The sequence below is a fragment of the Salmo salar genome, chromosome ssa05 (genome assembly GCF_905237065.1).
Source record: "Salmo salar chromosome ssa05, Ssal_v3.1, whole genome shotgun sequence".
In the NCBI taxonomy this organism is placed as follows: Eukaryota; Metazoa; Chordata; class Actinopteri; order Salmoniformes; family Salmonidae; genus Salmo; species Salmo salar.
In genome coordinates, this window is record NC_059446.1 from 20,653,687 (window position 1) to 20,681,205 (window position 27,519).

At 38.5% G+C, this 27,519-nt stretch overlaps 2 protein-coding genes and 1 pseudogene across 2 annotated transcripts; 1 reads left to right on the forward strand and 2 right to left on the reverse strand.

Moving 5' to 3' along the window:
* The first annotated feature begins 5,893 nt into the window (after positions 1 to 5,893).
* LOC106604498 (uncharacterized) lies at positions 5,894 to 9,929 on the forward strand. The gene is made up of 6 exons (XM_014199163.2): positions 5,894 to 6,099; positions 6,480 to 6,830; positions 7,067 to 7,426; positions 7,667 to 7,777; positions 9,079 to 9,137; positions 9,387 to 9,929. Exons 1-6 carry the CDS (start codon positions 6,057 to 6,059, stop codon positions 9,462 to 9,464), a joined length of 1,002 nt encoding a protein of 333 aa, XP_014054638.2. The 5' UTR covers positions 5,894 to 6,056; the 3' UTR covers positions 9,465 to 9,929.
* An 11-nt stretch (positions 9,930 to 9,940) lies between these two features.
* LOC106604426 (uncharacterized) lies at positions 9,941 to 13,242 on the reverse strand (annotated as a pseudogene).
* Positions 13,243 to 20,951: 7,709 nt separating this feature from the next.
* LOC106604497 (uncharacterized) lies at positions 20,952 to 25,492 on the reverse strand. Its single transcript, XM_014199161.2, has 6 exons — positions 25,424 to 25,492; positions 24,759 to 25,118; positions 24,222 to 24,578; positions 22,416 to 22,532; positions 22,216 to 22,268; positions 20,952 to 22,079 (listed from the first exon to the last, which is right to left on the reverse strand). The coding sequence occupies exons 1-6, from the start codon at positions 25,464 to 25,466 to the stop codon at positions 21,948 to 21,950; spliced, it is 1,062 nt and encodes a 353-aa protein (XP_014054636.1). The 5' UTR covers positions 25,467 to 25,492; the 3' UTR covers positions 20,952 to 21,947.
* Between the last annotated feature and the right edge of the window lie 2,027 nt (positions 25,493 to 27,519).

A 27,519-nucleotide genomic window follows, 5' to 3' on the forward strand; every position in this document is an offset into this window, starting at 1 on the left:
ATGCTTATGTCTATAACATGAGCTGCTCAGTATATGATAGATAATCCTTTCTACTATGGCTTTTTTGAAAGATATCATGATGAACTCCAAAAGTGTTGCTACTGCTATCGACATTCTGGAGAACGATTGTGCCATGCTTACTCTATCTGAATCTGAAAATGAATCAGACGATGAGGAAATCCCTGATTTAGGTAAAAACGTTTTAATTGAACCAGACATTGAGTCTTCTGATGACAGTGATGGGGAAGAAACAGTGATCACCAGTGTTTTGTCATAGAAGTTGACTGACTTCTGAAATCAGTGGAATTCCGGGTGTAAGCAGAGTATGATAGCTGCCATCTGATTGTAAATATGCAGAGGGAGTCTAAAAGAGAACACAGAAGGCTGTTGTATAAAACACCTGTCTCCGGATTACATCTTCAAACTAAGGGCAACCATGGCATTCGTGACAGAGGGAGAAGCATTCATCCATGTATACAGGTAAGAGTCTAGCTAGTTACATATTCAGATATTACAATTTCTAATTTAGTCAGGAAGTCGCTTTCATTGCAAGTTTATGCGTATTGTTAGCTGTGTAGTACTATTATTCGTATCTCAGAAAGCCATTTGCATTGCTACTTCTAGCCTAAAGTGAAGGGCTCCCGAGTGGCGCAGCGGTCTAAGGTACTGCATCTCAGTGCAAGAGGTGTCACTACAGGCCCTGGTTCGATTCCAGGCTGTATCACAACCAGCCATGATTGGGAGTCCCATAGGGCGGTGCACAATTGGCTTAGCGTTGTCTGTGTTAGGGTTTGGCCCGTGTAGGCCGTCATTGTAAATAAGAATTTGTTCTTAACTGGCTTGCCTAGTTAAATAAAAGTTTAAAAAAACGATACCTAGTTTGTTAGCTTTAGCTACCTGCAGATTCATGCATGGTGGCTAGCTATGACAATTAGTTTGGGTTGGCACTATTGCCGCATTGAAAAGAACTGGGAACTCAAATCTCTGACTTCAGTGCTTTCAAGACATCTGAGAACTCTGGAAAAAAAACTCTCTGACTGGCAAAATATTTTTGAACAGTCATCCAACTCGGAATTCCAACTCGGGAACACAGGCCTCTTTCCAGAGCACTGACCTGAAGTGCAATGACATCATGACTTGGCCTCGTATTTCTCCAAGTTTCCAGTTGTCTTTGAGGCACTATTAGGTTCAGCTAAGCAATTAACTTTTTTCCCAAAGGTGGGGATACAAGTTAATCAACTTTCAAAGCAGAATTAATTTCTCGTTGTTCCTCAACTGTAATGTATGATATACCATTTTTCTAGCTCTGTGTGTCTACTTTTATCCAATGTAAAAAAAAACATTTCAAATGTTGCTACATATGACCAAATCGAGCTGGTTGATCTACCTTTGTTGTCTATTGGCCATTGCCATGTCAAGTACCTCAATACACATTTTGGTCATGTAACCTACATAATTGATACATTGACATGTACAGTTGCTAACAAAAATATTGACCTGAAGGAAACACTGTGTTTAGCACCCGATCGAAATTTACTGGGGGGTAGAGGTTTTCAAAATAGGGGAGGGTTATCAAACTTATTTTTTTTGCTTTGGGGAGGGTTGTGTGTTTTGGAGGAGCACTGGGGAGGGTAGTGTTTTTTTTTTTCCTTCTCTGGTTTACATTTGCTCTTCTGCTCATATTTTCCTTATAAACAATGGCTTGACTTACTTTTGATATCACCCTAATAATGTTTAGAAACGTTTGTGACGGTTTGGTATGGTGTGGCTATTATTAAGCTTTAGCTACTACAGCCCTATGATATGAAGGCAGTGTGCCCCGACGCCCCATCTGTCTCCGACAGTTGAACTTGAGGTGAGAAACTGCCTACCAGCATTACTCCTATAATCTAACAATATAATTCTTCTCTCTATACAAAATATTCTGATCGGAAATGTACAAATTACCTTCCCTCTGTATGTCTATATCTGTATAGCAGATACAGTAGCCATTTGACATAAAGAAATGCATGTCGTGTTGTAGCATGCCACCAGCATATCTCTGGGGTTAGGCCAAAGCTTCTCTTCCTATATATATATATATAGCTCAAATCTCTGACAGCAGAACCGTTAGGTGGATCTGAATGCATATGGATGTCCATACAATTTATCAAGCAAACCCTGAAATGGCATATTTAAATGAAGATTTTAGAATATTCACATGAAACTCTATCGCCAACTGGATGGAAACCTAGCTATAGACACCCTAAAGACTCAGGCAGGTGCGCTAGTCCTGTTTCACTTTGATTAAGCCTGCACATCATGGTTAACCAACAGCCACAAACATCTAAAGAATAAGCTACAAGCTAGTTAATAACCTCTTATATCTAGACGTTCCGCTAGCGGAACACCTCACCAATATCCAATGGTATAGCGTGGCGCAAATTACAAATGCCTCAAATGCAAAAACTTCCATTTTTCAAACATGACTATTTTACACCATTTTAAAGACAAGACTCTCCTTTATCTAACCACATTGTCCGATTTCAAAAAGGCTTTACAAAGAAAGCAAAACATTCGATTATGTCAGGAGAGTACCCAGCCAGAAATAATCAAGCTAGCATATGTCACAAAAACCAAAACCACAGCTAAATGAAGCACTAACCTTTGATCTTCATCAGATGACACTCCTAGGACATTATGTTATACAATACATGCATGTTTTGTTCAATCAAGTTCATATTTATATCAAAAACCACTTTTTACATTAGCATGTGATGTTCAGAACTAGCATACCCACCGCAAACTTCCGGTGAATTTACTAAATTACTCACGATAAACGTTCACAAAAAACACAATTATTTTAAGAATTATAGATACAGAACTCCTTTATGCAATCACGGTGTCCGATTTTTTTTTTTAAATTTTTTAATTTTTAATTTTTTTTTTTAAATAGCTTTTCAGTGAAAGCACATTTTGCAATATTCTGAGTAGATAGCCCGGCCATCATGGCTAGCTATTTTGACACCCACCAAGTTTGGCACTTGGTGGGTTTGGCACAACCCAATGTTGTTTTGGTTCCAAATAATCCATAGTTATATCCAAATAGCTGCGTTTTGTTTCTGCGTTCAAATCACTATCCGAAGGGAGACGCGCCGGCGCATATCGTGACAAAAAAATTCAAAATATTCCATTACCGTACTTCGAAGCATGTCAAACGCTGTTTAAAATCAATTTTTATGCAGTTTTTCTCGTAAAATAGCGATAATATTCCAACCGGGAGACGTTGTATCCGTTCAAACACTGAAAGAAGAAAAATGGAGTCGTCACATGCACGAGCGCGCCAGTGTCATTGTTCTCAGAAGTACCACTCTCCAAAACCCCTACTGTTTTTCGCCCAGAGACTGCAGAGTTATCATTCCACATTCTGGCGCCTTCTGAGAGCCAATTAAAGCCTTAGAAAATGTCACATTACAGCAGAGATCCTGTAAAGAGGCTATAGAAGGCCAAGAAATGGTCAGAGGGCACTTCCTGTATAGAATCTTCTCAGGTTTTGGCCTGCCATATGAGTTCTGTTATACTCAGACACCATTCAAACAGTTTTAGAAACTTTAGGGTGTTTTCTATCCAAATCTACTAATTATATGCATATTCTAGTTTCTGGGCAGGAGTAATAACCAGATTAAATCGGGTACGTTTTTTTATCCGGCCGTGAAAATACTGCCCCCTATCCCAAACAGGTTAAACTTGTAAGAATTGTACTTAAACTCTCCCCTCATACTCATATGGAGGTTGAGCATTTTCTTTGTCTCTATCTCTGTAATGCGTCTGTATCTATGTAATTGTATATTTGTGGCTCGATTTGGTCCTACGTACAACATTTGAAATTGTGTTTTTTACATTGGATAAAAGTAGAGACTCAGAACTAGAAAATTGTATATCATACACTCCAGATTAGGAACAATGGGAAAGTAATTCTGCTTTGAAAGTTGATGAACATGTAACCTCACTTCTGAGAAAATGGCCCATGAATATTTTTGGAGCTCATGTCTACACCCATTCAGCATCGTTCACACCCTCTTAAGCCTTAGCCCCACCCATCTCTTTAAAGAATCACATCTGACGCCATGTACGAAAGAACCAAAGCTTTCAAGACTAAAGGCTTGTTTATACTACAGATGTGTTCGTAAATTTAATCAGGAGTGCCAGTGTGCTCTGAGTGCACGCTGGGCGTTCATGAAATCAGAGCGTTGTCAAATTGTCCATGTGTAAATTCAGAGCTTTTCACTTTCGGTGCTAGCTAACAGTATACTTTAGCTTAAAATGAAAACGGCTTTCTGACAAAATTAGAAACGTGTAATATCTGAAAATGTAGTTAGCTACTCTCTCTCTTACCTGTTTACATGGATGGACGCTTCTCCCTCTCTGTCATGGATGCCATGGTTACGCTTAATTTGAAGATGTAATCCGGAGACAGGTATTTTATACAACAGCCTTCTGTGCGTTCTCTTTTTGACTCCGTCTGCATATTTGCAATCAAAAGCCAGAATTTTTCTCCAGAAAAGCCGTTAGAAAGGATTACCTACACATACTGACCAGCTCATGTTATAGACAGAAGCATGCTACATGGCAGACCAATCCAAACTCATCTCTCGTTATGTTCAGCCCACTCATTATCTCAGCCAATCATGGCTAGGGGGAACGTTCTGGTCTTTTTCTGTAGCTAAACCAACTAGACTCGTAATTTTAATTCATATTTTCAGATGACATACAAGTTTCACATGCTCCAGAAGGCATTTCTGCCAAGAAACACATTTTGATTTTAAAAAAGTACATTCAAATTGCTCTCCTAAGTAGTGATGTGCGACACCCCTAGTTTCCAGAAACTACACACATTTATTTATGTACAAAATAGGTACCACAATGGAAATAAATTCCCGAATTTATTGTGCAATCCCGTTTCCTTAAAATCTTTATGTATTTTTTTACTGACAAATAAAGTAAATGAATCAATACAAAGTGTGCAGCGGCCAATTGATGAATGGCAAGAGACTGTTACTGTAACGGCTGTCGTCGGATATAGACCAAAATGCAGCGGGGAAATGTGCATTTATCATCTTTATTATATTCGGACAAGAAGGAGAACCAAAATAAACATGTACACAACGACTATACACAGGCTGGTAAGGCACAAGGCTATACACAGAACAATCTCCCACAAAGTACTCAACAAACACATACCTGTATATAGGACTCTCAATCAGAGGCAACTAGAAAACACCTGCCTCCAATTGAGAGTCCAACCCCAATTAACAAAACATAGAAATACAAAAGACTAGACAGAACATACAAATACACTAACATAGAACAGTGCCCAAAACCCCCCGGAATACATAAATCTAATACCCTACTAAACAAACCACCACCCCGAACCACATAAAACAAATACCCTCTGCCACGTCCTGACCAAACTACAATAACAAATAACCCCTATTACTGGTCAGGACGTGACAGTAACAAAACATCAAAGTTTAATGACACTCAGAGATTGTCAAGCCAACCCTTCAATACTGGGTAAGCCTACAAGGTAGGAAGGGATGTATTTTCTATTTGTCTAGGTATTGTGGTGTTGAAACTGCAAACCATGATATAGAAGTACCTGAAGTCAGTATGTTTTGTTTATTGGTTGTGTGGTGCATTGGCACAGAAACCTGTTGGTGGGAAATGTATTGCATGTGTTATTTGTGGTTGTAAACATCATTTTGAGTTAATTCTTTGAAGAGGGAGTGTGATACATTTTTTTATAGTTGAAGGGGAGGGTCATGTGAAAATATTTTTAACTTTGGGGAGGGGGTGTTTTTTATGACCCTTGGAGTTGGACCAGTCCCTCCCCTCAATACATTTAGATCTGTCCCTTAGGTAACCAACCAGCTTGCTGGTGGGAACATTTTACAGGAAGTGTAGCATGATTTACTTTTCTCCCGCCTATCATATAGGTCTGTGAGTATAGACTTGCCAATTTTGCATTTCATGGGCAGAGGACAACTGCACCAGGCGTGTAAGAGCTACTCACCAAGATGATCAAAATTGGAGTGATTGTGGTACTTCTCAGTTTGATGTGTAAGTGAAATTCCAAACTTAACCTATTTTTCAATCATTAATGGCTTATTTCCTAGACCCTAGTTCTGGACTAAAAGTATTCTTAATGGAGATGGCCTAATCTGTGTCTGGGAAAGCAGCCGTTTATCATGTATTTCTAATATGCAGTTCATGATACTAATTTGAAGTGTTAAAGGAAACATGGTGCATATGGATAAAGACTGTGAACATTAAATACATTGTTACACGTTTCACCTCAAACACAATTGAAGGTGTTAGAAAATAAATACACATTTTCCCATTTAAGTTGAGTGTTTCTTGTAAATGCATTGCATTATCACTTTATAACGTTGGCAATAGTTGTATTTTAATTGGCATGGTTATAAAATGTGTTTTTACAGATGTGACACAATGCAATGATGTTCAGTATCAAACTCAAGTTCGGGAGGTTCATCATGGGGACCCAGTGACTCTCTACTGTGTTTTTTCAAAGGAAGATATCAATATGTTCTGGTACAAACAAATAGTTGGGCAAAAGCCTCAAAGTATTGTAACAATGACAAAATATGATATGACTGTATGGCACAAGGACTTTAACCATTCACGTTTCAATGTGGAGAAGGCTGATGCTGATGGGATGTATCGACTTGCTATTACAAACACGGACCCAACAGATGAAGCCGTGTACTATTGTGCAGTGAGAACAGCCTATGAAGTCAACTTTATCAATGGGACTCATTTACTATTGAAAGGTAATCATAGTACCTAAATACTATTAACATTAGTACATTTACATGTTATTCACACAGCTCCCTTTGTACCCACTGTGTTGTGTGAATTGTTTGAATGCCTGTAGTAGCATACAAATATGTGTTATTACAAAAGAAAAACCCTCATTAATGTATACAATTAGCTGACAAAACTGAACTCTTAGAATCTTTCTGAACCATGTGATACATTAAAGAATCAAAACATGTATCCCATTTAGGTAAGAATCACCAAAGGTCACACTACCATACTGTGGTGCAGAGGCCAGTGTCTGACCCAGTCCATCCAGGAGACTCTGTGACTCTGCAGTGTACAGTACTCTCTGAGACCTGTACAGGAGAACACAGTGTGTACTGGTTCAGAGCCGGATCAGGAGAATCCCATCCAGGAGTCATTTACACCCCTGGGAACAGGAGTGATGAGTGTGAGAAGAGCCCTGAGACTCCCTCTCCTACACAGAGCTGTGTCTACAGCTTCTCAAAGAACAACCTCAGCCTCTCTGATGCTGGGACTTACTACTGTGCTGTGGCCACATGTGGGGAGATCCTGTTTGGCAACGGAACAAAACTGGATGTCAAAGGTACTTTTATGTATGTAAATGATCAGAAGGGAAGAAGCCTCATAACCTGATTAACATTACATCATAATAACAGAGGTCAACAATCAATTAAAATGCCTACTAAGATGTATGGAACTTACAGTGCAGCCTTTTTAGAATGTTGGACAAAGAAGTTCCTGTTGGTCATTATTATTATTTTGTCCTAAGATCATAAAAAGCTGTTTTTATTTTATTGTTATTATGTTCACCATGTGTTTGTAGTTGGGATGGACTGTAATGCCCTGGTTCCACTTGGTATTGGTCTGTGTGGAGCATTGATGTTGAATGCTGTTTTACTGTTCTTTATCCACTCAAGTCAAAAGGAAACAAACGGTGAGTATTAAACTGGTGCTGTAATTTAATAACTTTTGCCATAATTAAATAACTGCTGCTATAATTTGACATTTTCTTGACTACCGTAATTTCCGGACTATAAGCCACTACTTTTTTCCCAGGCTTTGAACCTCGCGGCTTAAACAATGACGCGGCTAATATATGGATTTTTCCCGCTTTCAAATATATATATATTTTAAAACACATTCTGTGACGTGCTCAGTTTTTTGGCGGCATGAAGCTTTCATTAGACCAATGAAATTGCCGAATGGGTTAAGGTCAAACAACTTTTTTGTTTACTGTTTAGATTAAATTGAGCGTGCTCAAACTTCCCATTATTCTGATTACGGTAGTCATTTTGTCACCCTCATCATGGCAAAGACACGGAGAAATGCATATGATGCAGCTTTCAAGTTGAAGGCGATTGATCTGGCTGTTGGAAAAGGAAATAGAGCTGCTGCACGGGAGCTTGGTCTGGAGCAATGACTTTCTTGGTAGGCTACTGTTTACTGCTAATTTTGATTTTTTTTTTTGTTACAAGCCGTGTTTCGTTAAAGCCTGTGTAAAGTTAATTTGTTTTAATGTACCGGTAGGCACCTGCGGCTTATAGACATGTGCGGCTTATTTATGTTGAAAATAATATTTTTTTTTAATTCAGTGGGTGCGGCTTATATTCAGGTGCACTCAATAGTCCGGAAATTACGGTACATGAACATTGAATTTTAAACAATTAATTAATTTAATTATATTTATCCAAATCATCATGTTGGGAGGCTATTCAAAGTTGGACCATTTCGTTTTTAAAATAATGTAATTCCTATGTACACAATTTGGTTAGAAAAAAAACTTACTTTGAATATTTTCCTGTAGTATAATAAATGTTTGTGATTTATTAGTGTCCTCAGCAACCAGTCTAGAGACAATAAGCTCAGAGCAGCTATTCAAAGAGTGTGAGCTGGTTACAAGTCAAGTGCTCTAATTTCCTGTTTATCTTTATATATCTCTGACATTGTGTCACAGCGTCAACTTGTCAACACACTCCCAACATGCTGTTATGCAGCCACCATTCTGTTATACAGCCACCATACTGTTATGCAGGCATCATTCTGTTATGCAGCCACCATACTGTTATGCTGGCACCATACAATTATGCAGGCACCATTCTTGGTACTTTTGTCTCTCGTGCACTTTTACTAATCCAGTTGTCTCTGGATAAATCACACTATGTTGTTTATTTTATGAAGGTAGATTTTTTTCTAATGAGTTTCTCATCATTTCAATGAATTATGCTGTGGAAACAGATGACACATCTCTACAAATCTGTGACGCCATTCTCAGTGCTGACCAGTTGGGCCAACAGGTACAAATCCTAGCTTTCAAAAAGTATGTCCTCCTCCGAGGGGGGCAGGTGGTGGATGGGGTTCATACATTTTTTTTAAATTATGTGACTACTATCTTACTTAATGATTAACATCAATGCTATATTTTTTACTGTGACCACCAATTTGAGATGCCTGCTCTGCCACTCTACTATTCTGTAACAAAGCCTTGTGGAAGTGATTCACTCATCTTAGGAATTGCTGTTTTTTTTCTCCATGTTTCTTCTCAGGGATTCAGTGGTGACTGGCTACAATACACTGGAGTGACCTTTACCACCAAGACAACTGGAACTAGGAGAAAGAAATGAAAGAACAGGGGAAGCATCCAATCGGTCAACCATTTTAAGTTGCAACCTGACAGAAACAAGCAACCTTTTTTTACAGACATAGATTACAGTTTGTTTTCTACAGTTTAAAGGGGTGTAATTCCCAGAGTTACTAACCAATCCTGTATACCGTGTGTGGCTTGTGCTTTCTTGTTTCTTTGATTATTTCAGAAATCAAGTGTGAATACATGTGCTGTAAGTTTAATTAGTAATCCATTTCAAAGAGTTGAACTTTGATGACAGTTGTGTAAATCAACTTTGTAATTTTATTAAAAGCTCAATTTTATATAATGTGATGAATCAGACAATGTTTAATGATAAAGTGGTTTGATGATTCTACACAGCCGTACTGGTACATGCTGGTACATTATAGCTATAATCATGCTGTTGGAACTCAAGAAATACTGTAGAACGTAATTAACCTACATTAAATACAATGTTTAAGAAGTCATGCTATCTTATTGTTTGTTTCATGGGTTACAGTAAATACCACAGCAATCATACATTTAGGCAAATATATTAAAACAATAAAAATAGAACCATAATACAATTATGCATTATTGCAAATAGAGAAATGACTTCAAATGGGGGATGACCAACAACAACAAAAAATTGAAATACCTTTAAATTGCAACAAAATGTACTGTAGAAAAATAGCTAAGTAAGTAATCCTTGTCCGAGCCAGAACGGCTCATAGGTTAAATATTTAATAGTGTAAGGCAGCTTGATGTACAAGTACACCTCCTGGATAGGACACTTAACCCAATCCATCTCCTTTATACTGAGTGCCAAGTAGAGGCATTCGTTCCTATTTTTAGAGTAATTGGAGTGACTGGACCGGGGATCGAACCCTCAACCTTCTAATCTCACGGTGGACAATAAACACAAGGCCACTGAGTTGGCTCACAGTTAAACAGTATGTCTAAACAAAAGGCTAAGATACAAGAGATATGATACAAGAGAAGAACATAGAATCACTAAAGAAGTCTAAAATAACAATACAATCACAGATTAAGATTAAAGGCCACGCTAAAAAGATACATTTTCCTGCATGATTTAAAGACCTCAATGGTTTCTGGCCCTCTACCTCACAGGACAAGCCGTTCCACAACAGTGGTGCTCTGACAGATAACACTCCTAGAAGAACAAGCTTATTCTATGATATATTATAGTGTATCAAATGTCATGACTGTCTGAATACATTATATACATCTATATTAGCAAGAGTTTCTTGACCAAACTACATCCATTCCTCTGCACATAAACAACGTTCATTCCCAGTCTGAGTACCTGACATCAGAGTACACACTCTCCTGTGGTGTCTCTCTCTTCTTTCTTCCTCTTTTAGTTTTCCTCTCAGAGAAATTCAATGCAGCATAATTTAACGTAACTGTAACACCCTGGCAATAGAGAGGGGTTTTTTGTTCTTTATTTTGGTTAGGCCAGGGTGTTACATTGGGTGGGCGTTCTATGTTCTTTTTCTAGGTTTTTTGTATTTCTTTGTTTTGGGCCGTGTGTGTGTGGCTCCCAATCAGGCACAGCTGAAGTTCGTTGTTGTTGATTGGGAGTCACACATAAGGAGCATGTTTTTTCTTTATGTTTTGTGAGGGATTATTTTCTGTGGTGTTCATTTTGGTACCAGACAGGACTGTTTGCTGTCGTTTCTTTTCGTGTTTTGTATAGAGTGTTTATGTTCATTAAAATCTTTAATAATGAATACACATCCTCCGCTGCACCTTGGTCTAATTCTAACGACAGGCGTTACAGTAACTCCATCTTGATCATGTGAACCATCATGTTTTTTTTATAAATAAATGTCGTCATAATAATAGTCGGGCAACTGGAGTATCTAGTATCATATTAAAAATCTTCTACAAACAGCCAAACCAAAAATGTCTACCAACAGGCCAATATTATAACAGTTGTATTTATTTACCTGATCACATTCGGTGCTTGAGTTGTCATGTCCAATATGCTTTGCAATACTCATTGCTAGCATACATAAAAACAAGCATCAACATGACAAAAGTCAATAAAGGTAAAATACAGAGGTTTTATAGTTGATGGCAAATATTGTGTATTAATCATAAAATGTATTAGGTGTTCAACTACAGTTTGTAATAGCTTAAGAGCTCAACTTTATAATGTTCACAAATCGGCTTTGTATTTCTGGTGAAGACGAGGATAATGATCAATGACACAGAAAACAGATGTCACTCCCAGTCCAATGACTACATAATCCAGCAATCTTTCTAAAGGGAAGGAAAAATGTAACAGTAAGAGAGATATACTGTATATACCACCCTTATATTAAAATATAATAAATAGTAAGAGAGATACTGTATATAGCACCCTTAGATAAATATAGAATTGTTAGAGCGATATACATATATTCTGTGGAGGAACTGATTGCAGGAGAAGCAGGTGTGGTGCTCCGATGACGAGCTACTGGCCTGTTTGTCAGACTGTCTTTGTCTCTCTCTTTCTGTACCATCGATGCCCCCTCTGCTCAAACTATACTGCCTTTCCAACCCAAACTGACTCAACTCCCATTCCAGCTGACTATAGACATTCAATCTCCATCCCCATCATCTCAATTTGAATTTGTTGTGTTGAATGTTTGTTTGATTGATTACAAGCTAAATAAAGTATTATTATTATCATATTAAAGACATGGATTGACTGAAGCCACATATTGAAGGAGATATTTGATTAAATCGTTTTATAAAACAGAGTGTTTAAAGTTAAGTTTAACTATCAATAGCTTGTATTTTGTTTGTAGCATTAAGAATTTAAACCCAAACATTAATTTCTGGTCAATGATGAGAATATTGTCATAGCAAAATGTACTTCAACCCCTGTGCTTTATGTACCACTTAAATAGTACTACTTTCTACATTACAACTCATAATATTCATTACCTACCAATTTTTAGGTTTGTTCCGTCGCCAAAAAGAATCTCCCCACATGTGGCCACAGCACAGTAGTAAGTCCCAGCATCAGAGAGACTGAGGTTGTTCTTAGAGAGGCTGTGTAGGAGAGGGAGTCTCAGGGCTCTTCTCACACTCATCACTCCTGTTCCCAGGGGAGTAAATGACTCCTGGATAGGATTCTCCTGATCCAGCTCTGTGTTCTCCTGTACAGGTCTCAGAGAGACCTCTTCTGAATGACATCTAATTTTATGATGTTTTTATGAAAGAAATGTCAGTGTCACGTCAATACAACATTTTTGCAGTTTAGCTCTCTTGAATCATATGCATGCAGCACACTCAGAATCTATGACTATGCATAACTTAACAAACAAAATGGTTGTGGTGAACATTGAGATAAATCATATTCCTGAAATAAAGTTACCCTTTACAGACAAAAATGTTCCATTTCTAAACTTCATCTCATACACTGTTCCTATTCCACAGAAGTATGCTGCCTCATCTGATCTGCTGATATTGTTGATGATGAGAAGATATCCAACTTTTACTTTCTCCATTGTGAAACGTATGTTGTTAAACTCTCCATTAGGAACAACATCTACAGATTTTCTCTTTTCTAGAGTTCCCACAACTTGGGGCATTTGACCAGCAGTTTGCTTGTACCAGTACAGCCATTGGAAGTAATCAATTGTCTCTGAGAAGAAACATGGAAGACATACAGACTCTCCGAGTTGAGCTGCGGTCAGTGGAACTTGCAGAGGAACTTCTTCAGTGTAAATCAGGACTACAAGAAATTTGAAAGAAATCAGATTGTCAGCTATGTTATCCATTCATTCACACAATTAGTAAAAAAAAAATATATATATATATTTTTTATTATTATTATTATTTATTTATTTTTGCACTTGAATTGCCCACAAATACACTGCTCAACAAAATAAAGGGAACACTAAAATAACACATCCTAGATCTGAATGAATGAAATAATCTTATTAAATTCTTTTTTCTTTACATAGTTGAATGTGCTGACAACAAAATCACACAAAAATAATCAATGGAAATCCAATTTATCAACCCATGGAGGTCTGGATTTGGAGTCACACTCAAAATTAAAGTGGAAAACCACAATACAGGCTGATCCAACTTTGATGTACTGTCCTTAAAACAAGTCAAAATGAGGCTCAGTAGTGTGTGTGGCCTCCAGGTGCCTGTATGACCTCCCTACAACGCCTGGGCATGCTCCTGATGAGGTGGCGGATGGTCTCCTGAGGGATCTCCTCCCAGACCTGGACTAAAGCATCCGCCAACTCCTGGACAGTCTGTGGTGCAACGTGGCATTGGTGGATGGAGCGAGACATGATGTCCCTGATGTGCTCAATTGGATTCAGGTCTGGGGAACGGGCGGGCCAGTCCATAGCATCAATGCCTTCCTCTTGCAGGAACTGCTGACACACTCCAGCCACATGAGGTCTAGCATTGTCTTGCATTAGGAGGAACCCAGGGCCAACCGCACCAGCATATGGTCTCACAAGGGGTCTGAGGATCTCATCTCGGTACCTAATGGCAGTCAGGCTACCTCTGGCGAGCACATGGAGGGCTGTGCGGCCCCCCAAAGAAATGCCACCCCACACCATGACTGACCCACCGCCAAACCGGTCATGCTGGAGGATGTTGCAGGCAGCAGAACGTTCTCCACGGCGTCTCCAGACTCTGTCACATCAGTCACGTGCTCAGTGTGAACCTGCTTTCATCTGTGAAGAGCACAGGGCACCAGTGGCGAATTTGCCAATCTTGGTGTTCTCTGGCAAATGCCAAACGTCCTGCACGGTGTTGAGCTGTAAGCACAACCCCCACCTGTGGACGTCGGGCCCTCATACCACCCTCATGGAGTCTGTTTCTGACCGTTTGAGCAGACACATGTACATTTGTGGCCTGCTGGAGGTCATTTTGCAGGGCTCTGGCAGTGCTCCTCCATCTCCTCCTTGCACAAAGGCGGAGGTAGCAGTCCTGCTGCTGGGTTGTTGCCCTCCTACGGCCTCCTCCACGTCTCCTGATGTACTGGCCTGTCTCCTGGTAGCGCCTCCATGCTCTGGACACTACGCTGACAGACACAGCAAACCTTCTTGCCACAGCTCGCATTGATGTGCCATCCTGGATGAGCTGCACTACCTGAGCCAGTTGTGTGGGTTGTAGACTCCGTATCATGCTACCACTAGAGTTGAAGCACCGCCAGCATTCAAAAGTGACCAAAACATCAGCCAGGAAGCATAGGAACTGAGAAGTGGTCTGTGGTCACCACCTGCAGAACCACTCCTTTATTGGGGGTGTCTTGCTAATTGCCTATAATTTCCACCTGTTCTCTATTCCATTTGCACAACAGCATGTGAAATTTATTGTCAATCAGTGTTGCTTCCTAAGTGGACAGTTTGATTTCACAGAAGTGTGATTGACTTGGAGTTACATTGTGTTGTTTAAGTGTGCCTTTATTTTTTTGAGCAGTGTATATTGCCATTGTAATTGCATCATATAGAATCTTAACCTGTTTGGGATAGGGGGCAGTATTTTCACGACCGGATAAAAAATGTACCCGATTTAATCTGGTTATTACTCCTGCCCAGAAACTAGAATATGCATATAATTAGTAGATTTGGATAGAAAACAACCTAAAGTTTCTAAAACTGTTTGAATGGTTTCGGTGAGTATAACAGAACTCATATGGCAGGCCAAAACCTGAGAAGATTCTATATGGGAAGTGCCCTGTCTGACCATTTCTTGGCCTTCTGTAGCCTCTTTATCGAAAATACAGGATCTCTGCTGTAACGTGACATATTCTAAGGCTCCTTTAGGCTCTCAGAAGGCACCAGAACGTGGAATGATAACTCTGCAGTCCCTGGGCGAAAAACAGTAGGGGTTTTGGAGAGTGGTCCTTCTGAGAACAATGACACTGGTGCGCGCATGCATGTGAAGACTCCATTTTCTTATTTCAGTGTTTGAACGGATACAACATCTCCCGGTTGGAATATTATCGCTATTTTACGAGACAAATTGCATAAAAATTGATTTTAAACAGCGTTTGACATGCTTCGAAGTACGGTAATGGAATATTTTGAATTTTTTTGTCACGAAACGCGCCGGCGCGTCACCTTTCGGATAGTGATTTGAACGCACGAACAAAACTGAGCTATTTGGATATAACTATGGATTATTTGGAACCAAAACAACATTGGGTGTTGAAGTAGAAGTCCTGGGAGTGCATTCTGACGAAGAACAGGAAAGGTAATCCAATTTTTCTTATAGTAAATCTGAGTTTGGTGAGTGCCAAACTTCGTGGGTGTCAAAATAGCTAGCCGTGATGGCCGGGTTATCTACTCAGAATATTGCAAAATGTGCTTTCACCGAAAAGCTATTTTAACCTCTTGACGGTCGCCTAGGATAGGGGGCGCCACAGCGCATTTTGAAAAGAATGTGTGCCCATTTTAAACGCCCTACTACTCAAACTCAGAAGCTAGGATATGCATATAATTAATACTTGTGGATAGAAAACACCCTAAAGTTTCTAAAACTGTTTGAATGGTGTCTGTGAGTATAACAGAACTCATATGGCAGTCAAAACCCCGAGACAGATCGAAACAGGAAGTGGAATTCTGAATTGCGAACTCAAATTCATCACATTGCCTATTAATCACACCGTGAGCTATGGTTCATTGAGCACTTCCTATTGCTTCCACTAGATGTCCCCAGTCTTTACAAAGTGATTTGAGTCTCCTACTGTGAAAACTGACAGAATGACACGCTGTGGAACGTGGTCACACGGAGAGGGCCATCACCATTATGACGCCGGCGCCCCTGGTTACCCTCCCCTTTCGAAACGTTTTGAAACACAATGCAATCGTCCCCCTCGAATCTTATTGGAGCTCTGGTTGAAAAAGGCCCTAAAGATGTATGTTATACAACGTTTGACATGTTTGAACGAACCTAAATAAGAAAAAAATGCATTTTGTTGAAAGAGTAGCCCCGCGCACGTCGGAACTTTTGGTGCAGCCTTCAGAACGCGCTAACAACAACAAGCTAATGGAACATAAAGGATGAACTTTTTCGAATGAAAATACATTTGTTGTGGACCTGGGAATCCTGGAAGTGCCTAAGGATGAAGATAATCAAAGGTAAGGGATTATTGACAGTAGTATACAAGACTAGATTTGATATGCGATTGTTCCAAGATGGCTAGCCTATTGCTATTGCTAGCCTATTGTTCTGAGTATCGCATCCCCTTTTATCGCAAAGTGTGATTACCCAGTAAAGTTATTTTTAAATCTGGCATTACAGGTGCTTTCAAGAGATATTCATCTATAAATCTTAGAATGACAATATTACATTTTAAAAATGTTTTCGAATAGTAATTTAGTAAATTGTAGCGCTATTTCATCGGATGCATTTGAGGGAAAATAGTTAGTCAACGTTACGCACCGATGTAAAATGCTGTTTTTATATATAAATATGAACTTTATCGAACAAAAGAATGCATGTATTGTGTAACATTATGTCCTAGGTGTGTCATCTGATGAAGATTGTCAAAGGTTAGTGCTGCATTTAGCTGTTTTTTGGTTATTTGTGATGCATGTGGTTGGTCGGAAAATGGCTATGTGGCTACTTTTACGATATACTCCTCTAACATAATCTAATGTTTTGCTTTTGCTGTAAAGCCTTTTTGAAATCGGACAACGTGGTTCGATTCAGGAGAGGTGTATCTATAAAACGATATAATTTGAAAAAAATAATGTTTTTTTTTTTTTATTACATTTTGTTATGCTAATGGCGATATGATTTTTCGCTGGATGTCCGCACAGGGGTTAAAATCGGACACCGCGATTGCATAAAGGAGTTCTGTATCTATAATTCTTAAAATAATTGTTATGTTTTTTGTCGACGTTTATCGTGAGTAATTTAGTAAATTCACCGGAAGTTTTCAGTGGGTATGCTAGTTCTGAACGTCACATGCTAATGTAAAAAAGCTGTTTTTTTATATAAATATGAACTTGATTGAACAAAACATGCCTGTATTGTATAACATAATGTCCTAGGAGTGTCATCTGATGAAGATCATCAAAGGTTAGTGCTGCATTTAGCTGTGGTTTTGGTTTTTGTGACATATATGCTTGCTTTGAAAATGGCTGTGTGATTATTTTTGGCAAGGTACTCTCCTGACATAATTTAATGTTTTGCTTTCGCTGTAAAGCCTTTTTGAAATCGGACAATGTGGTTAGATTAACAAGAGTCTTGTCTTTAAAATGATGTAAAATAGTCATATGTTTGAGATATTGAAGTTATAGCATTTTTGAGGTATTTGTATTTTGCGCCACGCTCTACCATTGGATATTGGTGAGGCATTCCGCTAGCGGAACGTCTGTCCCTAGAAGGTATGAACCTTGTGAAATAAATGTAATTCTTATTTACTATAGATAGTATCATTGCATACTACAGCATTTCTTGAGTTCAAATTGGAATTTATTATTCTGTTAATGTACAGTATATTTTGCTCCATTACATTACAAAATGTACCCTTGCATATTAAAACACATTTCACCTATAGATTTTTGTGAACCCAGTGCAGAGTTGGGAGGGAAGATGAGTTGTCATGCCTTCTTCACAACTGTGTCGTTGTGTGTGGACCATGTTAATTCCTTAGTGAAGTAGACACAAGGAACTTGAAGCTCTTGACCCGCTCCACTGCAGCCCAGTCAATGTGGATGGAGGCGTACTCGCCCCTCTGTTTCCTGTAGAGCACAATCATCTCCTTGGTTTTACTTACATTGAGGGAGAGGTTATTGTCCCAGCACCACACTGCCAGGTCTCTGACCTCCTATTTATAGGCTACCTCATTGTCGCCGGTGATCAGACCTACCACTGTCGTGTCGTCAGCAATCTTGATGATGGTGTTGGAGTCATGAGTGGTCGAGAGTGGCCACGCAGTCGAGGGTTAACAGGGAGCACAAAAAGGGTCTAAGCACACACTCCTGTGGGGCCCCCATGTTGAGAGTCAGCATGGCGTAGGAGATATTTTGTACCCTGAACAGCTGAGGTTGGCCCGTCAGGAAGTCCAAGATCCAGTTGCAAAGGGGGGTGTTCAGTGCCAGGGTCCTAAGCTAGGGTGTGCACCATGGCTCCCTCCTTCTTTTCTGTGCGAAGGCTTTTGCCTCTTTCCAGGTCATCCATGCTTTACTCAGTTCCTGTAGAGTGGAGCATCTCTAGCTGTTTTTTGGCCTTCTCTGCTTTATTTATCCTTGTGGGTTGTAGCCCAGCGCTTGTCTTGTTATGTACATTGTGTCTTTCCTGAGTGATCCAGAGTGATCTCCATTTTCTTCTCCTCAGACTGATGATGACCTCTTTCTTCTTCATTCTCAGGTCTTGGTTTGTTATGTTGTTGGGCCACTACATCCTCAGTATATACTGCACCATTGGAAATTATGAATAAATAATCTGAGTGAAACCTCTTTATATGATAATTGAATTGTGACCTTAATCTTTCCTTGACCTTGTCCCAAAGCAGCTAAAGTAGCTATTTCTTGACCCTAAAGGCCTGGAGTAGAATAGCACTTTCCTATGCTATCCTGTTTGTAGGGTAGGATCTCTGTAACATGTGTACCATTGCTGTACTTACACTCTACCTGCCTATGTAACCACCAGGTTAATACATAGATATCATTGGTAGACAATTACCTTTAACCTCTATGGGCTAGGTGGGACGCTTGCGTCCCAACTACTCAACAGCCAGTGTAATCCCGTGGCGCGATATTCAAATGAATATTTTACACCATTTAAAAGACAAGACTCTCGTTAATCTAACCACATTCTCCGATTTCAAAAAGGCTTTACAATGAAAGCAAAACATTAGATTATGTCAGCAGAGTACCCAGCCAGAAATAATCAGACACCCATTTTTCAAGCTAGCATATAATGTCACATAAACCCAAACCACAGCTAAATGCAGCACTAACCTTTGATGATCTTCATCAGATGACAACCCTAGGACATTATGTTATACAATACATGCATGTTTTGTTCAATCAAGTTCATATTTATATCAAAAACCAGCTTTTTACATTAGCATGTGACTAGCATGTGACTAGCATTCCGACCGAACACTGCCGGTGAATTTACTAAATTACTCACGATAAACGTTCACAAAAAACATAACAATTATTTTAAGAATTATAGATACAGAACTCCTCTATGCACTCGATATGTCCGATTTTAAAATAGCTTTTCGGTGAAAGCACATTTTGCAATATTCTAAGTAGATAGCAGGGCATCACAGGGCTAGCTATTTAGACACCCAGCAAGTTTAGCACTCACCAAAGTCAGATTTACTATAAGAAAAATGATATTACATTTGCTGTTATGCTGGCACCATACAATTATGCAGGCATCATTCTGTTATGCAGCCACCATACTGTTATGCAGCCACCATACTGTTATGCAGTCACCATACTGTTATGCAGCCACCATACTGTTATGCAGGCACCATACTGTTATGCAGGCACCATACTGTTATGCAGGCACCATACTGTTATGCAGGCACCATACTGTTATGCAGGTACCATACTGTTATGCAGCCACCATACTGTTATGCAGGCACCATACTGTTATGCAGGCACCATACTGTTATGCAGCCACCATACTGTTATGCAGGCACCATACTGTTATGCAGGCAACATTCTTGCTACTTTTCTCTCTCATGTGCACTTTTACTAATCCAGTTGTCTCTGGATAAATCACACTATGTTGTTTATTTTATGAAGGTAGATTTTTTTTCTAATGAGTTTCTCATCATTTCAATGAATTATGCTGTGGAAACAGATGACACATCTCTACAAATCTGTAACGCCATTCTCAGTGCTGACCAGTTGGACCAACAGGTACAAATCCTAGCTTTCAAAAAGTATGTCCTCCTCCGAGGGAGGCAGGTGGTGGATGGGGTTAATATTTATTTATTTATTATGTGACTACTATCTTACTTAATGATTAACATCAATGCTATTTTTTTTACTGAGACCAGCAATTTCAGATGCCTGCTCTGCCACTCTACTATTCCGTAACAAAGCCTTGTTGAAGTGATTCACTCATCTTAGGAATTGCTGTTTTTTTCTCCATGTTTCTTCTCAGGGATTCAGTGGTGACTGGCTACAATACACTGGAGTGACCTTTACCACCAAGACAACTGGAACTAGGAGAAAGAAATGAAAGAACAGGGGAAGCATCCAATCGGTCAACCATTTTAAGTTGCAACCTGACAGAAACAAGCAACCTTTTTTTACAGACATAGATTACAGTTTGTTTTCTACAGTTTAAAGGGGTGTAATTCCCAGAGTTACTAACCAATCCTGTATACCGTGTGTGGCTTGTCCTCTCTTGTTTCATTGATTATTTCAGAAATCAAGTGTGAATACATGTGCTGTAAGTTTAATTAGTAATCCATTTCAAAGAGTTGAACTTTGATGACAGTTGTGTAAATCATCATTGTAATTTTATTAAAAGCTCAATTTTATATAATGTGATGAATCAGACAATGTTTAATGATAAAGTGGTTTGATGATTCTACACAGCCGTACTGGTACATGCTGGTACATTATAGCTATAATCATGCTGTTGGAACTCAAGAAATACTGTAGAACGTAATTAACCTACATTAAATACAATGTTTAAGAAGTCATGCTATCTTATTGTTTGTTTCATGGGTTACAGTAAATACCACAGCAATCATACATTTAGGCAAATATATTAAAACAATAAAAAATAGAACCATAATACAATTATGCATTATTGCAAATAGAGAAAAATTACTTCAAATGGGGGATGATCAACAAAAAATTGAAATACCTTTAAATTGCAACAAAATGTACTGTAGAAAAATAGCTAAGTAAGTAATCCTTGTCCGAGCCAGATCGGCTCATAGGTTAAATATTTAATAGTGGAAGGCAGCTTGATGTACAAGTACACCTCCTGGATAGGACACTTAACCCAATCCATCTCCTTTATACTGAGTACCAAGTAGAGAGGCATTCGTTCCTATTTTTAGAGTAATTGGAGTGACTGGACCGGGGATCGAACCCTCAACCTTCTAATCTCACGGTGGACAATAAACACAAGGCCACTGAGTTGGCTCACAGTTAAACAGTATGTCTAAACAAAAGGCTAAGATACAAGAGATATGATACAAGAGAAGAACATAGAATCACTAAAGAAGTCTAAAATAACAATACAATCACAGATTAAGATTAAGATTAAAGGCCACGCTAAAAAGATACATTTTCCTGCATGATTTAAAGACCTCAATGGTTTCTGGCCCTCTACCTCACAGGACAAGCCGTTCCACAACAGTGGTGCTCTGACAGATAACACTCCTAGAAGAACAAGCTTATTCTATGATATATTATAGTGTATCAAATGTCATGACTGTCTGAATACATTATATACATCTATATTAGCAAGAGTTTCTTGACCAAACTACATCCATTCCTCTGCACATAAGCAACATTCAGTCCCAGTCTGAGTGCCTGACATCAGAGTACACACTCTCCTGTGGTGTCTCTCTCTTCTTTCTTCCTCTTTTAGTTTTGCTCTCAGAGAAATGCAATGCAGCATAATTCAACATAACTCCATCTTTATCCTGTGAATCATCATAATGTTTTTTTATAAATGAATGTCGTCATAATAATAATAATTGTCAGGTAACTGGAGTATCTAGTAACATATTAAACATCTTATACAAACAGGCCAAAATTATAACAATTGCATTTATTTACCTGATCACGTTCGGTGGTTGTGTTGTCATGTCCAATATGCTGTGCAACACTCACTGTTAACGTGAATAAAAACAAGCATCAACATGACAAAAGTCAAGATTGGTAGAAGACAGAGGCACAATAGTTGGCGACAAGTATAGGGTATTAATCTTTAAACGTTTTAGGTGTTCATCTACAGTTTGTAATACCAAAGAGCTCACCTTTATAATGTTCACAAATTGGCTTTGTATTTCTGGTGAAGACGAGGATAATGATCACAAACACACAGAAAACTGATGTCACTCCCAGTCCAATGACTACATGTTCCAGCGATCTTTCTGAAAGGAAGAAAAAAATGTAATTAACAGAATCAATATATACCACCCTTATATTAAAAGAAAACATTAAGAGAGATTTATACCACCCTTATATTAAAATGAAATAGTAATAGTAAATATTTATACAACCCTTTAAAATGAAATAGTAATAGTAAATATTTATACCACCCTTATATTAAAATAAAACAGTAAGAGAGATATATACCACCTTATATTAATATAAAATAGTAAGATAGATATATACCACCCTTTATATTAAAATAAAACAGTAAGAGAGATATATACCACCTTATATTAATATAAAATAGTAAGATAGATATATACCACCCTTATATTAAAATAAAATAGTAAGAGAGATATATACCACCCTTAAATTAAAATAAAATAGTAAGATAGATATATACCACCCTTAAATTAAAATAAAACAGTAAGAGAGATATATACCATCCTTATATTAATATAAAATAGTAAGATAGATATATACCACCCTTATATTAATATAAAATAGTAAGAGAGATATACCACCCTTATATTAAAATAAAACAGTAAGAGAGAGATATATATATATATATACCACCCCTATATTAAAATAAAACAGTAAGAGAGATATATACCACCCTTATATTAATATAAAATAGTAAGAGAGATATATACCACCCTTATATTAAAATAAAACAGTAAGAGAGATATATACCCCCCTTATATTAACATAAAGAGTAAGAGACATATTCCACCCTTATATTAAAATAAAATAGTAAGTGCGATATATATAGCACCCTCAAAATTTGTCTCCTCCATATCGACTATGGCGTCATGAGGTCGCCTAGGCATAGAGCTCTGTAAATATTGTACATATTTTCATTTGTGTTTTCTTGTTGTATTTTTTTTCTGTTATTTTTTATACTTTTTTTACCTTTATTTAGCAAGTCAGTTAAGAACAAATTCTTATTTACAATGACGGCCTACCAAAAGATAACAAGGACTGAAATCCATGTCTGGAGATGGCAGAAGAGGATCAGGGACTGTTCCTAACCACTGTTGATGTGTGAATGCATTTCCAGCGCTTTTCAGAAGACGTGGCATCACCCAGGTGGTTGCTACATTTTTGGTGATCTAGGACCAGTACCAACAGAAAGGAGAGGCTTCTATGGAGGAACTGACTGCAGGAGAAGCAGGTGTGGTGCTCCGATGACGAGCTACTGGCCCATTTGTCAGACTGTCTTTGTCTCTCTCTTTCTGTACCATCGATGCCCCCTCTGTTCAAACTATACTGCCTTTCCAACCCAAACTGACTCAACTCCCGTTCCATCCTCCCCAGCTGACTATAGACATTCAATCTCCATCCCCATCATCTCAATTTGAATTTGTTGTGTTGAATGTTTGTTTGATTGATTACAAGCTAAATAAATGATTATTATTATCACATTAAATACATTGATTGACTGAAGCCACATATTGAAGGAGATATTTGATTAAATATCTTTTATAAAACAGAATGTTTAAAGTTAAGTTTAACTATCAATAGCTTGTATTTTGTTTAAGGCATTTTTTTGAATTTATAGTTGAACATACATTTCTGGTCAATGATGAGAATATTGTCATAGCAAAACGTAATTCAACCCCTGTGCTATATGCACCACTTAAATAGTACTACTTTCTACACTACAACTCATAATATTCATTACCTACCAATATTTAGGTTTGTTCCGTTGCCAAACAGGATCTCCCCACATGTGGCCACAGCACAGTAGTAAGTCCCAGCATCAGAGAGACTGAGGTTGTTCTTGGAGAGGCTGTAAACACAGCTCTGTGTAGGAGAGGGAGTCTCAGGGCTCTTCTCACACTCATCACTCCTGTTCCCAGGGGAGTAAATCACTCCTGGATGGGATTCTCCTGATCCGGCTCTGAACCAGTACACACTGTGTTCTCCTGTACAGGTCTCAGAGAGTACTGTACACTGTAGAGTCACAGAGTGTCCTGGATGGACTGGGTCAGACACTGGCTGCTGTTCCACTGTCTGATAGTCAGACCTTTTCTGACTGACACCTAATTGATGTTGTTTTTATGAAAGAAATGTCAGTGTCACGTGAATTCAAAATTATTGCAGTTTGTCTCTCGAGAATCATATGTATGCAGCAACCTCAGCATCTATAACTATGGATAACGTATCAAACAAAACTGTTGTGATAAACATTGAGATAAATCATATTACTGAAATAAAGTTACCTTTTACAGCCAAAAATGTTCCATTTCTAAACTTCATCTCATACAATGATCCTATTCCACAGAAGTATGCTGCCTCATCTGATCTGCTGATATTGTTGATGATGAGAAGATATCCAACTTTTACTTTCTCCATTGTGAAACGTATGTCGTTAAACTCTCCATTAAGAACAAAATCAGCTGATTTTCTCTTTTCTAGAGTTGCCACAACTTGGGGCATTTGACCAGCAGTTTGCTTGAACCAGTACAGCCATTGGAAATAATCAATTGTCTCTGAGAAGAAACATGGAAGAGATACAGACTCTCCGAGTTGAGCTGCGGTCAGTGGAATTTGCAAAGGAACTTCTTCAGTGTGAATCAGGACTACAAAAAAATTGAAAGAAATAAATTTTTTAGACAATTCGTTTAAAAAAAAATATATGTATATATATATATATATATATATATATATATATATATATATATATATATATATATATTTATACATTATAAATATTGTAATCCAATCTTTGCACTTGAATTGCCCACAAATATATTGCCATCGTAATTGCATCATTTTGAATCTGAAGACATAACTTTTCAATCAGACATAATTATATGATCAGTTTGAAATGTTTTTATCCATTAAGACAGTACAGTATGGGACAGTTGGTTAAACTGGTACTTACAGATTTGACTGACTAACATCCAAACAAGGTTGATTCTGATCATCTTGATGTGTTGTAACAACAGTTGGTCTACAGTCCCCAAGTGAAACGACTGATGTAAGGAGAAATATAGGTTGGTTTGAATTCTAAGAATTACCTGATTGGTTGAAAAAAACTAAAGTTCAACATTTCCTGTTCCATTTTAAACCAATAAGCACTTAGTGTAATCAAAAGGCCAGTGATATGTATCTGGGACTATAGTTCAATAATGCTTCTCTTACTGTAATCTGTTGGCTGAATGCTTTAGGCTTACTAATTGATACCATACTTATGTCATATATCTTTATTTGACCATAATGCCTTCTGCATGGTTTACTAGGCCTACTTCTTAGCCCCCCTATCTTAGTCGCCTCTCCTCAGTAAGATCTTAGCATAATCTCTCATTTTGCAATATTCTGAGTAGATAGCCCGGCCATCATTGCTAGCTATTTTGACACCCACCAAGTTTGGCACTCACGAAACTCAGATTTACTATAAAAAAAATTGGATTACCTTTGCTGTTCTTCGTCAGAATGCACTCCCAGGACTTCTACTTTACACCCAATGTTGTTTTGGTTCCAAATAATCCATAGTTATATCCAAATAGCGGCGTTTTGTTCTTGCGTTCAAGACACTATCCGAAGGGTGACGCGCCGGCGCATATCGTGACCATTTTTTTTTAAATATTCCATTACCGTACTTCGAAGCAAGTCAAACGCTGTTTAAAATCAATTTGTATGTGATTTTTCTCGTAAAATAGCGATAATATTCCAACCGGGTGACGTTGTTTTCGTTCAAAGACTGAAAATGTAAAATGGACTCTTTACGTGCACATGCACACCCGTTTCATTGTACTCAGATCGACCACTATCCAAATGCGCTACTGGTTTTTGCCCAGGGACTGCAGAGTCATCATTCCCCGTTCTGGCGCCTTCTGAGAGCCTATGGGAGCCTTAGAAAATGTCACATTACAGCAGAGATCCTGTAAAGAGGCTATAGAAGGCCAAGAAATGGTCAGAGAGGGCACTTCCTGTATAGAATCTTCTCAGGTTTTGAGTTCTGAGTTCTGTTATACTCACAGACACCATTCAAACAGTTTTAGAAACTTTAGGGTGTTTTCTATCCAAATCAAACAATTATATGCATATTCTAGTTTCTGGGCAGGAGTAATAACCAGATTAAATCGGGTACGTTTTTTTATCTGGCCGTGAAAATACTGCCCCCCTATCCTAAACATATGAATTTATTTGATGGCATAAAACTTATACTTATGACTTGAATCATGAATAAAATGGTTTTAGCAATAATTTGACACACAGGCATGCAATCTCCATAGACAAACATTGGCAGTAGAATGGCTTTACTGAAGAGCTCAGTGACATTCAACGCGGCACTGTCATAGAATGACACCTTTCCAACAAGTCAGTTCATCAAGTTTCTGCCCTGCTAGAGCTGCCCCGGTCAAGTGTAAGCGCTGTTATTGTGAAGTGGAAACATCTAGGAGCAACAACGGCTCAGCCTGCAATGTGATAGGCTACACAAGGTCACAGAACGGGACTGCCAAGTGCTGAAAAGCATTGCGCGTAAAAATCATCTGTCCTCGGTTGCAACACTCTCCTCTAAGTTCCAAACTGCCTCTGTAAGCAAAATCAGCACAATAACTGTTCGACGGGAGCTTAATGAAATGGGTTTCCATGGCAGAGCAGCCACAAACAAGCCTAAGATCACCAAGCGCAATGCCAAGCATCGGCTGGAGTGGTGTAAAGCTCGCCGCCATTGGACTCAAGAGCAGTGGAAATGCATTCTCTGGAGTGATGAATCACGCTTCAACATCTGGCCGTCCAACAGACAAATCTGGGTTTGGCGGATGCCAGGAGAACGCTACCTGCCCCAATGCATAGTACAAACTGTAAAGTTTGGTGGAGGAGAAATAATGGTCTGGGGCTGTTTTTCATGATTCAGGCTAGGCCCCTTAGTTCCAGTGAAGGGAAATCTTAACAATACTGAATACAATGATATTCTAGACAATTCTGTCCTTCAACTTTGTTTGGGGAAGTCCCTTTCCTGTTTCAGCATGA